The sequence below is a fragment of the Patella vulgata genome, chromosome 7 (assembly GCF_932274485.2).
Source record: "Patella vulgata chromosome 7, xgPatVulg1.2, whole genome shotgun sequence".
Taxonomy (NCBI): domain Eukaryota; kingdom Metazoa; phylum Mollusca; class Gastropoda; family Patellidae; genus Patella; species Patella vulgata.
This window is the reverse complement of record NC_065885.2, coordinates 65,026,418-65,042,334: the sequence shown is the minus strand read 5'-3', so window position 1 is coordinate 65,042,334 and position 15,917 is coordinate 65,026,418. Positions and strand designations below refer to the sequence as shown.

At 38.2% G+C, this 15,917-nt stretch overlaps 1 protein-coding gene across 1 annotated transcript; it reads left to right on the top strand.

Annotated features, from left to right (window-relative positions):
* The first annotated feature begins 1,924 nt into the window (after positions 1-1,924).
* Positions 1,925-11,182, top strand: LOC126827867 (uncharacterized). Its single transcript, XM_050557436.2, has 5 exons — positions 1,925-1,983; positions 3,823-4,040; positions 5,293-5,463; positions 5,981-6,083; positions 7,273-11,182. Exons 1-5 carry the CDS (start codon positions 1,925-1,927, stop codon positions 7,838-7,840), a joined length of 1,119 nt encoding a protein of 372 aa, XP_050413393.1. The 3' UTR covers positions 7,841-11,182.
* The last annotated feature ends 4,735 nt before the right edge of the window (positions 11,183-15,917 follow it).

Below are 15,917 nucleotides of genomic sequence, written 5' to 3'. Positions count from 1 at the left end.
CGTTGTTTGTAAAAGACGGTAGTATTGTGTTGACGAGGTATTTAACATCAGTCTATTATTGTAAACAATATTAGGACATTAAAAGGGAGACAATCGCGTGCGAATGCGAACCTTTCGCTATTCTATAGAATTCAGTACTTGATTTCTTTTATTATTATTGGATATTAACATTGTGACTAATTTACGGTCTTCATTCGCCGTGTTTAATGGGAGTTTACGAGTCTGGAGAACTAGTAATTGATTTGGCGCGAAAAGCTATTATTTGTTGGGAGTCGGCTATCTTGAAACGAGTCGTATATCGTTGTTAAACCGTCGTCTTTATTAGAGTAGTGTGATCTTAATACACAACCTTTAGAATCGTAGTATATAAATTAATAAAGGTTTGTCAGTTCAATTGTCGGTTTGTCGCAAGTATTAAATAACATAATTACCCCCCTTTTTCTTATAACCTAAAATGATTGGAATATAGAATATTATATTCACCTTATTGTAGAATAAATGACAGAATAAATTGTTTCAATGGCCTTTAGTAATTGAACTGGCGTATTGTAGTAGGGTGAATTTCGACTCAATAGTAAATGTTTAATAATAATAATAAAAACTTTATTTAAAGATACATTATGGGAGATAAGATAAAGAGATAGTAGTCCTCGCTATAATAGTTAAATACTAGATAGTGTAAAGGTAATTTGCTGAAAATTTCAGTCAAATTGATCCACCATGAGCCGAGAAAGAAGCGGGTGAAATTTTTGCATAGTCTCGGTCATCATTACTAAAATCATTAATATAAACAGCATAGTCTCGATTATCCACTTTTTCTGATTTAATAATCCAGCCAACATCGAAGGCTAGCCTTGACATCGAGAGTTTATTATGGTCTGGATAAGTTAATTAATGTCTAATTGATAATTTAGATAACATTTCAGGCCTAAAGAAAGACTTGTAATAAGCAGATTTTGTTCTTGCATAATGCATGTTTAATGAGGCAACTTAATTAACATTGTGCTAATCCACACATATTACTATATTTTAATGGATCTTAATCCGCCTTAATTGCCTCCCACTGCTAATTACCCCCTACGCGCAAGCGAATTAATGCAATAAAATTACACCGTATGTTAGTCCCGAAATGACCTAGTTTATGTTGAATAAACGTTAAACCCCATTCCCCCGCCCCCACCAAAAAAATACATTTTATATGTTTGTTATTTTTGTTCTTTGAGCCGACATATCCTTTGGCACAGTTTGATTTTTGATATGTTATATTCCAAGATGGCGTCTGGTTTAGATTGATATTGTTAGTGTATAACCCCCATGAAAGATAGGTTATATTGTTTATGTTTTCAGTGCTTTGTCATGGTATAACAGCCGTGAGACATAGGTTATATTGTTTATGTTTTCAGTACCTTGTCAATGGTTTAACACCCGTGAAATATAGGTTATATTGTGTTATATTGTTTATAATTAATGTTATATTGTTTATGTTTTCAGTGCCTTGTCATGGTTTAACAGCCGTGAAGTATATGGTAAACTACTGTAAATCTACTGTACCGTTACATGTTAATGGTAGTGTGATATTAGAATTAACAGATAAACCAGTAGAGAATAGATACGATGTGGGATATCTTCATTGTGCAGTTAAAATAGTCACTGATCCCAGTTCTAATATATACCTACATTTTCTTACATTAGATATATCACATCATATTGAAACACCAGATAGGTTAGTATGTTGTATTATTCCCTGGTTACATTAGATATATCAGATCATATTGAAACACCAGATAGGTTAGTATGTTGTATTATTCCCTGGTTACATTAGATATATCAGATCATATTGAAACACCATATAGGTTAGTATGTTGTATTATTCCCTGGTTACATTAGATATATCAGATCATATTGAAACACCATATAGGTTAGTATGTTGTATTATTCCCTGGTTACATTAGATATATCAGATCATATTGAAACACCAGATAGGTTAGTATGTTCTATTATTCCCTGGTTACATTAGATATATCAGATCATATTGAAACACCAATAGGTTAGTATACTGTATTATTGATACCCCGGTTGTACGTGACAAGGGGTAGGTTCGCCTGTTTAACCTCATGGGACCTCTCCGGGTCCTCCGGTTTCCTCCCACTGCTAAAGACTCCCACGCGCAAACGAATTATTGAAATCAAATTGAAGCATGTGTTAGTTCCGAAATGAACTAGTTGACCCAATGTTGTATTATTCCGTGGCTTTCGATTCCCCGGTTGTGAAATGAAATGAAATGGGGTTTAACGTCCTACTGTTTTGCTCCGAACTGGGCTAATGACGACGGGTGATTCCCCGGTTGTACGTGAAGTGTTTTTACTCCCGGGTCCTGAGAAACCTCGAAACGCCACTGGTCCACTATGCTATTTCTTTTAACACGTTGCCAAAAATGTTCTGCATTTGATTCCCCGGTTGTATTTGACAAGGAGTAGGGTCGTCTGTTCATCCTCGTGGGTTTTCCCCGCCCCCCCCCCCACGGTTTCCTCCCACTGCTAAAGACCCCTACGCCCAAACGAATAAATGAAATAAAATTGAACCATATGTTAGTCCCAAAATGATCTAGTTTGTGTCTTGTGGACGTTAAACTCTCTCTCTCTGGTACGTGACAAGGAGTAGGTCACATGTCCAACCTCGTGGGTTTTATTCGGTCCTGCCCCCCACCCCTTGCTAAAGACCCCTTATGTTAGTCCCGAGATGCCTATGAGTGTCGAGTAGTCGATAAACTCTCTCTCTCTCTCTCTCTCTCTCTCTCCCTCTCTCTCTCCCCCTCTCCCTCTCTCTCTCTCTCTCTCTCCTATTATTTCTATAATTAAGATAGGTGTCCGATGTGGTATCTCTCGCCCATTGGGGGGAGCCGGAGAACCCGGACCACCCGGAGAAAAATTGGATGGTTGCACAGGCAGCGTACTTCTCGTCAGATACACGAATCGAAATCGCAGCACTTGAATCAAAGAAAGGCATGCGTTAGACCCAGGGGCGGTGCTATCATTAGGCCAATGAGGGCGTCGCAGATCTCAGAGAGGTACAGTTTTATGCATATAGATCCATTTGTGTGCTATGAGGGAAATTTTGACCGGGCAGCGGTACTATGGCCTACTCTTATATCAAATTCCAACTGTCAAGGGATGTTTTACGTGTACGCAAATGTATACACGGGACTTCGGCTTTTCGTCCCATCCGAACGACTAATGGGTTTTAGGTCTACATCATGCATTGTATGAATCAAAACTAGTTTTCTTTAATATTATATGTTCATCCCTCTACAAACTGAGGGGTTGGGTGGAGGAGAGTGCGTGCCACCAGTTCTTGTTAGACCATGCGCTACCCGAATATTGATATGATGCTGCCAGGGTGGCCGCCATATGGTTATGTGATGCGACCATCATACTATCAAGGTGGCCGCCATATTGTTTGAATAATTGTGACCATCATACTATCAAGGTGGCCGCCATATTGTTTGAATAATTGTGACCATCATACTATCATGGTGGTGGCCATATTATTTGAATGATTGTGACCATCATACTATCATGGTGGTGGCCATATTATTTGAATGATTGTGACCATCATACTATCATGGTGGTGGTCATATTATTTGAATGATTGCTATGGCCATATTTGCATGATTGTGACCATGATACCGTCATGAGGGCCGCCATGTTATATAAATGATAGCCGCCATGATACATGGTTGTCTCCATGACAATGTTTAGGATTTATCGTCGTACTGTAGTAAACTGTGTTTAATTGTTGACATTCTTTTAAATTATTTTTTAGGTTGCATATTTATGAGCTCAACGATGATGGGGCGAAGGTTCAACGGACACCTAGTGATGGTGTATATGGTGTGTACGAGAGGCCATACTATGCAGGAAACACGGAGGACTTGTCTATTCGGGACTATAAATCTTCCGGCAAACAATTTAGTCTCGATTATCTAGGAAAACCAACATATATGTACCAAGGATTCAAAATACTTCTAACATCAGTTAAAGGTTGGTTTTACTTGATATGTGGTATCGGGTGTTCTTGGAACATGTCGGCCTGTCGTTGGCATATAGTACGTCTACTTCCTCGAAACGGACATAGTCCAGATCAATCTGTTTAAAATACAGATCTACTGTATATTTCGTTTCGTTTTGTCTTTTTATACTTTCGATGGCCTACACTACATGGAGATCTGACCAGTTGTAGTGGAAGGTCGCGTGAGAGGTCATTCGAGTGACCTTTGACCTGTGACGTCAACCTTTTATAAGCCAATCGGCGATGTTTCTAGTGGGTTACCCACAGTTCCGTGCACCTCATGCCAAAAACTCGCGGCAACAGACCGTTTCATTGGCTGATCCCTCACAGGATACAGAACGCGAGTTATATAAAGACAAGTAAAACGAAATTTTGAACCATTAAAATCGAAAAGAAACGAAATAGGTTTTAATCAGATTGAAGCTAAATATGGGTGACCGAACAGTTTAACATGTGGGCTTAAGATCATCATAAGGTCTGTCATTGAGTCTAGTGGCGTAGTGTCGATCCCACATTTGTACGTGACAATGAATAGGTCGTCTGTCCAAATTCGTGGATGTCCTCCGGGCCCCACTGCTTCCTCCCACGGACGATGGGCAAAGTCGCTGGCTATAGACCATAAGGTCTTCGAATTGATCAAGGCATTGAACCGTCCTTTGAAGATTCGCTGATAGACATAAGGGGGACAACTCGTTTAAATCCCCGAACATTTTCAACGCAAATGATATCTTTAAGATCATAATGTATGTGCCTGTTTTGAGAACTGCATTGTCTGACGATTAATCATTTTACCCCGTCAAACTAGCACTATAGTGATACTGGATAGCTCGTTTCTGACAGAATCAGTCGTTCATGAACGAAACTTGACGAAACTGGCTGGAAACCATCAGGTTGTTCTATAGAGAGAGTCGAACTTATTTCTTAATTAAATGCTTTAAAAAGTGTTACCATAACCAACCTTATTACCAGACCGGCAGTATACGGTTAGCAACGAAAAATGGTACCCATAGTAATATATCGAATGATAATAGTAAGTGAAGGAGGACCGCACAACACACACAATAAACATAAGACAAACCCGCGGACACGTAACACAAACTACCCAGACATCGACATAACACAAATGTCAAATCAAATGAATGGATCCCCTGGCCAGGCGTGAACGTCCCTATATAGGTCTGTGATCAAATATGTATAATTATTATTATTTTTTTAATTTAACAGATAGTCATAATGGCGGTTGTAAAACGGGATATTTTTGGTGTTCCAAACAGTTAATTTGTATCCCGGGTGAATTGAGATGTGATGGGAATCCTAACTGTGGTTTATATGATAACACAGATGAAGATGGATGTGCTGAACTTGATGAAACTGTAACATCTTTACTAAATGACTGTAGGTTCATATAATATTATTTTGAGTGAATATAGGTTCATATAACATTATTTTGAAGAAACTGTAACGTCTTTTCTAAGTGACAATAGATCCGTGTAACGTTATTTTGAGTGAATATAGATTCATATAACGTTATTTTGGGTGAATATAAGTTCATATAATGTTATTTTTGGTGAATATAGGTTCATATTACGTTATTTATGGTGAATATAAGTTCATATTATGTTATTTTTTGTGAATATAAGTTCATGTTACGTTATTTTGAGTCAGTGTACATTCATATAACGTTATTTTGAAGAAACTGTACCGCCTTTATTAAACTACTGTAGGTTCATATAACATTATTTTGATAAACGTGTAACGTCTTTACTAAATGACTGTAGCTTCATATAACATTCTTTCGATGATAATGTAACATTTTTACATAAACACGTAATAATTTTAAATGGAATCTTTGAGCTGTGGTCCTGTTTATATCCCCGTATAACAAAGTTTATTGGATTTTTTTTGTTTGTAGATTCAATAGCTCATGCTGTCATTGCTGCTGTCGTGGCTGTACTCGTGTTTCTAATTTGTGTGGCTCTGATTGGCCTATTTGTTACCAAATATAACAGGAAAAGGTGAGCTAGTTTCATTATTTCTATATACGCTCTGATCTATATCCAAGATGTATTATGTTTATATACGCTCTGGCTCCAAGTGCACAAAGCATTCTCAGACTGAAGTTAATAATTTACTCAACTTTCAATCACTGTTTATGAGAAATAGCCTTGATCCAGAAACACAAAACTTTGCACATTGTTTCTTATTCGTGTATTTGATACATTAAAACAACAAAAGTTTTATAAAGGTCTATATTTTAGTTAAAATTTTGAGTAAAGTCTTAATTAAAGATGAAGTATGTCTATATCCGCTCTAAGCTATGTTAAAGGTGTCTTGTTTTTATATACGTGCTGATGTATTTTAAAAATGCATTATGTTTTTATATACGTTCTGATCAATATAAAAGATGCACTGTATGGTCGTGTTTGCTATAATACATGTTGTTCAACAAGGTTCAGCAAGTTGGTGACCACAATCCAGTATGTGTGATTCAGACATAGAGCTGGTCGTTCTTACTATAATAGCTCAATGAATGCATGTGAATAAATGCTTAATTATTTATATAACATTTGGTGCCAGACAAAAAAAAGTGCAAATGACAGATTTTGCTCTTACGTAATGCGTCTTTAGAGAGAAAATAGGTGAATTAGCCTAACACGTGGTCTCATGTGGCGTAGTTTCAAAGAGAGAGAGAAATGGGGTTTAACGTCCACTCGACACAAACCAGGTCATTTCGGGACTAAAATATGGTTCAATTTTATTTTAACAATCCGCTTGCGCGTAGGGGTCTTTTGTAGTGGGAAGAAACCGGAGGACCCGGAGAAACCCCACGAAACTGGACAAACATCCCTACTCCCTACAACCAGGGAATCGAAACCACGCCACTAAACTCGATGACAGACCTTATGCTACAAAGGGCACGCGCTAACCATTCGGCAGCCGAATACAAAATGGGTTTTGTCTCTAAAATGTCTCAAATCAAATTAGAGTTTAATAAATGGGACTTACATATAATAAGGGTCTTTAGTATTGGGAAAACAGAAGACCCAGAGAAAACCCACGAGGTTCGGCAGGCGGCCCTATTCCTTGTCACGTACAAGTAGAGGATCAAATCAAATGGGTTTACCCAATTTGAACTATGTATAGTATACGTTTCTTTTCCATTTTTAAAATTTTATTAATTTATACAATGGTCGTATTTTACAGATATCCATTAACTAAAGTTCGTGCCTTATTAAGTCGTGGTGTTTGTAGTGTTACAACCAACCTAGATATGGAACGACTGTATGCACCACCTTCTTACGAGCACGTGATGGCGGGAACTAGCAGTGGTGGTATGGAACCACCACCGGAATATAGCGAATTCGTTCGTACATCGCATCATCGTAATGAGTACTTGACGGATAGCGAGGACGACGATTTTCCCGATAATTCTCATAATGAGTTTATTGATATTCATCGAAAACCAGCACCTCAACGAACAATCAGCCATACTTCCGTACATAAAGCCATGTGTCACAGTCATCCTGGTTCTATTGAAGATCCATTACCCAGCACTTCGTCCACTTCCGCCGACACTCGTCCGAATAGTGCGTCATCTAACGGAAGTCATTCCTCCAGCTCGGGATTACGTCATAATGGCGAAGATATCGATTCTGAAGGAGACGTGAAGAGTGGAGATTCAGGTATTGAAAATAGTCGCGAGAGAATCTCAAAGAGACCACAGAAGATCAGAGAGGAATCTGAGAGCGAGAATATCATCAGCTCGGGTTAAAATCAAGTGCCGACAGTATATGCCACCATTGTGTTATTGTTACCATGCCAACAGCCTTGTGATAAAAACAGCATTATCCCCATTAAATGCCTTTAATGTAATTATCTCTATAGTAACATAATTACATTTTAATATAATTATGTTTGTGAGAAATGTTACCAAAAGTCTACAAATATTTTATAATCTTAGTTTACAATCCGATTACCATTTTGTTTCGTGTATTTGTTTGCTTTGCGTGCTTTTTTACACTACGTCATAATCAGACCAATATTCTATCACCACGTTGTTCTGCCCAATGAGATTTCAGTTCATATCAGCCAATTATCATCAAACCAGAAAAGACAGTTTTGATTGGCTTGTAAAAACCACGTGTTCAGAACACAGGAATTAACACTCAGCAGATTCCTGTACCCTACATCTAGCCTTGGGACTACTTGCACATGACGACGCCTTTAAAGAATGTTTTATCATACAAATATTTCAAAGTCTGAAGCTGTTTATCCGATTTTCTTCTAACAAGGACAACTTTGCACTGAAAATTCTACACACTCTGCGAAAGACGCAATTTTGAGAACTTGGTTTTAGAAGCGACAAATTTTCCTAATAGGCGTAGGTATATATCACTTACCGTCATACAGCCGAGGCTACATGTAGGTATCGGAATCTGCCGAGGTTTGCCGAGTGAGGAATTAAATGATAATACGTCAGATGTATATATGAAAATATAAAACGAAACGAAATAAGCTCTTGAATTGAATCACGTTAGAGATTAGTGGGATCAATTTGTTTGTGTTTGTGTGTGTGTGTATTATACTTTAACGTTTGTCCTGTATTCATACTTCCACCTTTGGTATTCAAGTATGTCAGCAACAATATAAAATGAGAAATCGATGCGAATGTGAATTACACAGACCCAATATTAGAAAGTCTTCTAATATCTCTGTAAAAGATGATTGCCTTCAACACATGACGTCATATCATGCTTCAAACGTCTTTTTTTTTACTTTTCTAATACATAAAAAAAATGTTTTAGAATTTAATTTTTCGGAGGATAAAAAGTAAATATTTGGGGATCATTACGTCGCATCGATGTCATCCTTATCAGTGACTGTAGCGGCGTTGCGAATATTCATTGCTGATCAGACCCCCAGCATTAAAGAAAACTTGTTTTGACTTAAAGTTATCGATTTATTTACCTTATGTGCTTACATAGCTTTCTTAAGCTAAAATGACACCATATCATTTAAATATGTTTTGACAAAAACGGGGGGCCTGATAAGGATAGCTGTCTAGACGTTCGAATGGGACGAAAACCCGAGGTCCCATGTATAGATTGGCATGCACGTAAAAGATCCCTTGACAGTTGGAATTCGATACAAGTGTCGACCATAGAGCCGCCACCCGGGCAAAATTTTCCTCGTAGCACACTGTATGGCATATGCCCGTCTTCATTAGCCCAGTCGAGTCAGAACAGTAGGACGTTAAACCCCATTTCATTTCATTTCATTTCGTTGCCATGCTACTGGTTGCCATTACATAGTAGTTACTGTCATTAAACATTGACGTAAAAGAGATGAAAATATAAGTATAGACCGCGGAGAAATCCACGTGAGTCAAAATTTTCGTATATTCCATTTTTATGTTTTATTAGGAATTTCACGGGTGAACTCCTTTCATTTTAGTTAAATTATTTAGAATCGTTTCGGAACGTTCAACTCTCTGCCTTTCTGTGTTTCCCGGTTGAATATGTGACTTACCTCCCTTGACTCAGATTTCAGTGACCCGCGTGTTGTTAAGCAATGTCCATCGATTGATATTAAGTTATGTTATCGACCATTAAGCCTAACTATTTGTATTCTACTTGTCCTATGTTTTATATCGAATTCCTACTGCCAAGGATTCTTTTACGTGCACTTCAATGCGTACACGGGATCTCGGTTTTACGTCCCATCCGAACGACTAAAGTTTTAAGTCTTGCCACCCAATCGGGAGGCACTCCTTAAGTAAATGTGTGCCATTTGTTAATACGTTAAATGTTATGCATTTAATGAAGAAAATAAAATTATTTATAATTATTAGTGTCATTTTACTAGTTTAGCGTCCGCTTACCGAATTAACTAAGATAAATAAAAATTATCAAAAAATGGCTACATCCCATTAATGTCTCTATGCGTCATTTTCATTTTCCGAAAAAAATCATATTAACACGACTTAAGTCAAGTTAAAATCTTACACAAATTGATTATTTAGAAAACAAAATCAATAAATCAACGGCAGATGGTTTAGCGGCTTGATTCAATCGTATTAAATATTCATGTATACCTATGAACATTTTACAAAGATTAGAGGTGGTGCTAGCTGTTTACATCGTTTGTTGAATGTTTAATTAGTTCTATCTTTGTGGTACTGGTTTAATGGGAGGGAGAGAGAGAGAGAGAGGGAGAGAGAGAGAGAGGGGGGGGGGTTAACGTCCACTCGACACAAACTTAGTCATTTCTTGACTAACATACGGTTCAATTTTATTTCAATAATTTGCATGTGCGTAGGGGTCTTCAGCAATGGGAGGAAACCGGAGGAGCCTGAGAAAACCCACAAGGTTGGATAGGCGACCTTACGCGTTGTCAGGTACAACCGTGGAATCGAAACCGCGCCAGTTGACTCGATGATAGACCTTATGATGCAGCACGCACGCGCTAACCATTCGGCCATCCAACCCCGCTCCGAGACGTTAAGTATTTTTTGGATACTGTTCAAGGACGCCAGCCCGAGTGTTAAATCAGTATATTACGCCATGTCTTGCACAAAACCATTAAAATATAAACAACCTAAAATAAAGACACCTTACCACACGTGACGCCACATCTGTATTTTAATTGTGAATATTTTAAGAAATACTGCAACTTCATTCGATATATGCAAATTGATTTTACTGGTCAGCCAATCGAATTGCAGTATTTCTTAAAATTTCGATTTTATCTTAGGTTAAGTTTTCGTGAATGAGGGCCCTGGTCGATATGTAACCCTTATTGAACTGATGTTTCTTTTCGTAGATTGTAACGCATTTTTCAAAATGTTGATCAATCTAGTTGTTTGGTTTTTAATTGACATTATTTTGAATCAAAATAGTGTTCCGGTGTATCTTTCATAATACCTTTGCTTAATTATTACAATGCTTATGATATATATTGTATAAACTCTGATTTGTTTGAACTTGTGTTCATTATTGTGTTATATATTTATAAGTTTTATATTGATATCATCTTTTAGTTCATATCGTTTTTATACTAACATCATATACTATGAATTTTAATAAAAGAATTAGCCAAGCTATATTAACATCTGTATATTATATTGTGTTTTACCACTTACACAGGACATCCCTGGTCGGGGTTTCAATATGACATATTCGTGACAGGGGCGTTTCCCGGAATTTGAGCAGGGCGGTGTGTGTTGGGGTCCAAGATGGAGACGTCTCAGAATCCTTGAGACAATATTTCTACTAATTTAGGTGCATACAAGATTACAGTGGCGTAAGATAAAAACGGCGATATCTACATGAAAGACCCTGCGCAACCAGTGTAAAATTCGGCAAGATGTCCGATCCCAGTTTTGTTGATCTCGTCGAAATTTCTTGGCATCAAAAAACAAACTATTGTTACAAGATCATGTAAGTGAGCGAAAACATCACTGAAGTATTTGAAGTGATTATTTATTTCGTGTGGTTCTTCATCGGCGCCTTATGACAGACCTTGTGATGTCAAGCGCACGCGTTAACCACTAGACCATCCAACACCTCTAGGAGTCGGAAACTGACATGCGCAGTCATTGTTTTTTTAGTTAATAGGATCAGCAGTGTGAATCTGTGGCCTCGATACTATTTAACTTGATCCGATGTTGCTTTGTTCAAGGGGGCACATGGGTTGACGAGTACACGCCATTTCTGACGCGTGTGCCGGATCACGAAAATCAGAGAAAGGGCTCCGTGGTGATGCGTTTCATCGTGGGCTCATATAGATAAGCATAAGGGCCCCACAAAGATTGACGAGTAGACCCCTACGCCCACGCGTGGTATGGGTCCCATTACTAATACGTCGGGGTCATCTAGCATTAATAAAGGGTCCGTCATAGATCGACGAGACATGGGTCCCTATGGCATACAAGTAGGCCCAATTACATTAATGTGGGCCCCCTTCTCCACCTCGTGGGTTTACTCCGCCCCCCCCCCCACACACACACAGCAAAGACCCCTGCACGTGCGCTAATAAGAAAATGAAAATAAGACAACTTGTCTGCGATATCACCCTCGGTGGAAGCGGACGATAAACGCTAAGAACAAAAACATGACTTCGATTAAAAATAAAGATTTAAAGACGTGTCATTGCCAATAATCGATCAAATTAAAGCGATGATCCTGGTTCTGTTGTGCAGTTTCAATAAACACATGTTCCCGGGTTCAGTACTGGTATCGATCCAGTCTGGCTTATCATTTGTCAGTAAGACGGGGTGTGGTGGGGTGGGGGGGGGGGGTCTGGCAAGTTGTTCAGGGTGTAGGGCCAGCCGTTGGCGTGCACGTGCAAAAAGCCCTGACACTGGGAATACGACGATAATTGCGGTTCTACGAACAATTACCGAGAGCGCGACATTATTATATATGTTGCACAAGGGCTCTGTTTCTTGAAATCTTAACTAGAGATAACATCCCAATTTCAGTAGATACTTCAATTTTGATTGGCTAAGCACTAAAATCAATTCAATATTATCCAATCAAGTTACTAAAATTTGGCTTTTATTTTAGTTAAAAGTTCGTGAAACAGGCCCCTGGGCGTCTTTTAAAGTGATATTAAATACCGTTACTATAGCGATCTCTATAATAATAGAATAAGAACCATGCTGGATGAAGACGGGGCCCTATGGACCCTGTCCCCTCCCCCTAAATAAGATTATAAAGTCCAGATAAGCAACAAAATTACCATTGACACTTACCCCTTAAACAAACATTATGCAAGAGCTAAATCTGCCTATTGCAGGTCTTTTTTAGACCAGGCCCGAAATGTTATCTAATTAGACATTCGAAAACTTATCCAGACCATAATCAACTCTCGATGGCATCGCTAGCCTGCGATATTTACAGGATTAGAACCCGGTCTACCGCTTCTGATTAAATCAAAAACGTGGATAATCGAGACTATGTTTTTTTTTATCGTACCTAATTTATTAATGATGATCGAGCTAGGCCAAAAATTCAATTGCTAAATACTCGGTTCAGGATAGATCAATTTAATTGAAAATTTCCGCAAATATCTACATGTAGTTGTTAACTATTATAGTGAAAACAACCAGTTTTTTTTCTAATTTCCCATAATGTATCTTTAACTAAATATTCAGCTACCGTCATTGAACCAGGAGAATATATAAGTAAGGTACCTCACACTGCATTGATTGATCTTGTTGTGTGCTTCAAATAAAAATCACTTTTTCAATTTCACAATGATGTTGCTAAGCAACTACATGTATAAGGTTTACGTTGCGTTAATTTTTAATTTGATATTTCTGAGAGAAGATAGTTTCAGGTTGATCTTATTGAACTTTATGAAGAATAACAGAACAGAATACTAAATCATTAACAAATATCAATTTAAGGCGAGGGTGCATCCCGCCCGCCAACAGAACTATATCGTTTCACTGTACTTTAATATGAGTGTGTCCATGGTTTATCGTTTAGCTATACTTTCACATCAGTGTGTCCATGGTTTATCGTTTCACTGTACCTTAACATTAGTGTGTCCAGTTTATCGTTTAGCTGTACTTTAACATCAGTGTGCCCATGGTTTATCGTTTCACTGTACTTTAACATCAGTGTGCCCATGGTTTATCGTTTCACTGTACCTTAACATCAGTGTGTCCAGTTTATCGTTTAGCTGTACTTTAATATCAGTGTCCAGTTTATCGTTTCGCTGTACTTTAATATCAGTGTGTCCAGTTTATCGTTCCGCTGTACTTTAACATCAGTGTGCCCATGGTTTATCGTTTCACTGTACCTTAACATCAGTGTGCCCATGGTTTATCGTTTCACTGTACTTTAACATCAGTGTGCCCATGGTTTATCGTTTCACTGTACTTTAACATCAGTGTGCCCATGGTTTATCGTTCCGCTGTACCTCAACATCAGTGTGTCCAGTTTATCGTTTAGCTATACTTTCACATCGGTGTGTCCAGTTTAATTTTTACGATTTTCTGTCTAGACGTATTAAGCGTATATTGTATTTAATATCTATCGCATCACTGATAGACGGGATTATCATTGCGTACGAATATTGTATTGGATCACGGTACTTGTAGACGGGATTATCCTTACATACAATTATTGTATTGGATCACGCAGGGATTATCACTACATACGAATATGATATTGGATATAATATTACATCACAGGTAGACGGGATTATCATTGCAGACGAATAGTGTATTGAATTTTTATCACATGACAGGTAGACGGGATTATCACTGCAGACGAATAGTGTATTGAATTTTTATCACGTCACAGGTAGACTAGATTAACACTGCAGACGAATAGTGTATTGAATTTATATTACACAGCAAGCAAGACGGGACTGTCTGTGACATCACTTGTTTGTGAGCTAAATAGAGGTATAAATTCAGACTTGAAAACGCGGTGAAGTGGCAAATACCATTTGTGTTGTACATGCGCACTGAAGAAGAGCTATATTCATCGACGATTTAAATTGTTTGCAATAACATTATATTGTCAATGCGGACGTTACATTGAACAACAATTCAGAATATATATGTGTTACATTCATGGAACAGATTTTATACATTTCGGAATTCATGTTGTGTAACAAATTGAGCCTTTAAGTTCAGAATGTATTGGATAAGATGTTTAAGGGATACGGGGGTAATAGTGGCATACGTATCTGTTATAATATGTCACGAAACATGTACACATTTACAATATCCACAGCTTCAGCAGGGTGAAAAGATAACTAATGAATCATATCTGGTTCTGGGTGATCTTTATATTCTTCAGTGCGTTAAAACTTGTTTTTCGAGCTCAGTATGTCAGGCGTTTGATTATAACATACGCAATGGGACATGTTCCTTATATCGTAGACGGAGTGGTGATTACGATACGGAAGAGAATTTAAATTACGTGATCGCTGATGTAGCAGATTGGCCGGGTAGCTTGGCCGGAAGTTGCGTGTATCACACCTGTCCCGCCAATGCTTTATGTTCTGCTATTAGTTCCGGTGGATATGTATGTAAAATTGTCGGATGTTTGGGTACTGGAAACCAAATCAACACCATATCCGAAGATCAACCCCTATTCCAAGTGGGATACGAACTAGAAGATGTCTGCAGTGAAGGTTATTATGCCAATACGACTGTTTTTTGTCAACACGATGGTAACTGGACGGCGTTTACATGTTTAAGATTGCCTAGCGATTGTGCTGAATTACAACACTGTAACACGTCTTACAGGGATGGCGAATATTGGTTGTATCGTTCTGACCAAAACACTATGAAAAGAATGAAGATTTTCTGCTATAACATGACCACACCAGATCCCAAGGAATACATCACATTGCCACATCTTAATGTGGCTTCTAGATCTTTATATGTTTATTCTGATTACTCAACGTGCACCACAGTCCTTGCTGATTCTAAAACCATAGCTGACAATAAGCTTGGAGACACTCAGTACCTAAAAGTGAGACTTCGCACATCTCTATTGCGAATCCGACGAGGCATTGTGACATTTGCCAATTATACTTACAGGACGTATTACGGATCTGCAGGAGATGCAAATAAATCGGTTAATACCACCTGTCCATCCCTTGGAAACTTTCGCATTGATCTACGGAATACGAGCTTCACCGTCAATCGCATCACGGAATGGATGCCCAACGAAAGTCCATGGTCCGTTATAGATAACATCACATTTTCCGATAACAATCAAATCGTTGATGGTCGATGTGGAGGTGTTGCTGTACCCAACCAGAACGGAGGGTGTAGAAGTAAAAATATTATCCTCGAGATCAACGACCAATACCAACTT

Bases quoted from the DNA above. Each gene is read 5' to 3' on its own strand.
- LOC126827867 (XM_050557436.2), top strand. From the start codon at position 1,925: ATGTTGTATTATTCCCTGGTTACATTAGATATATCAGATCATATTGAA. The intron at 5,464-5,980 runs GTAGGTTCATAT...TTTTGTTTGTAG, and splicing joins AACATCTTTACTAAATGACT to ATTCAATAGCTCATGCTGTC. The intron at 6,084-7,272 runs GTGAGCTAGTTT...CGTATTTTACAG, and splicing joins ACCAAATATAACAGGAAAAG to ATATCCATTAACTAAAGTTC.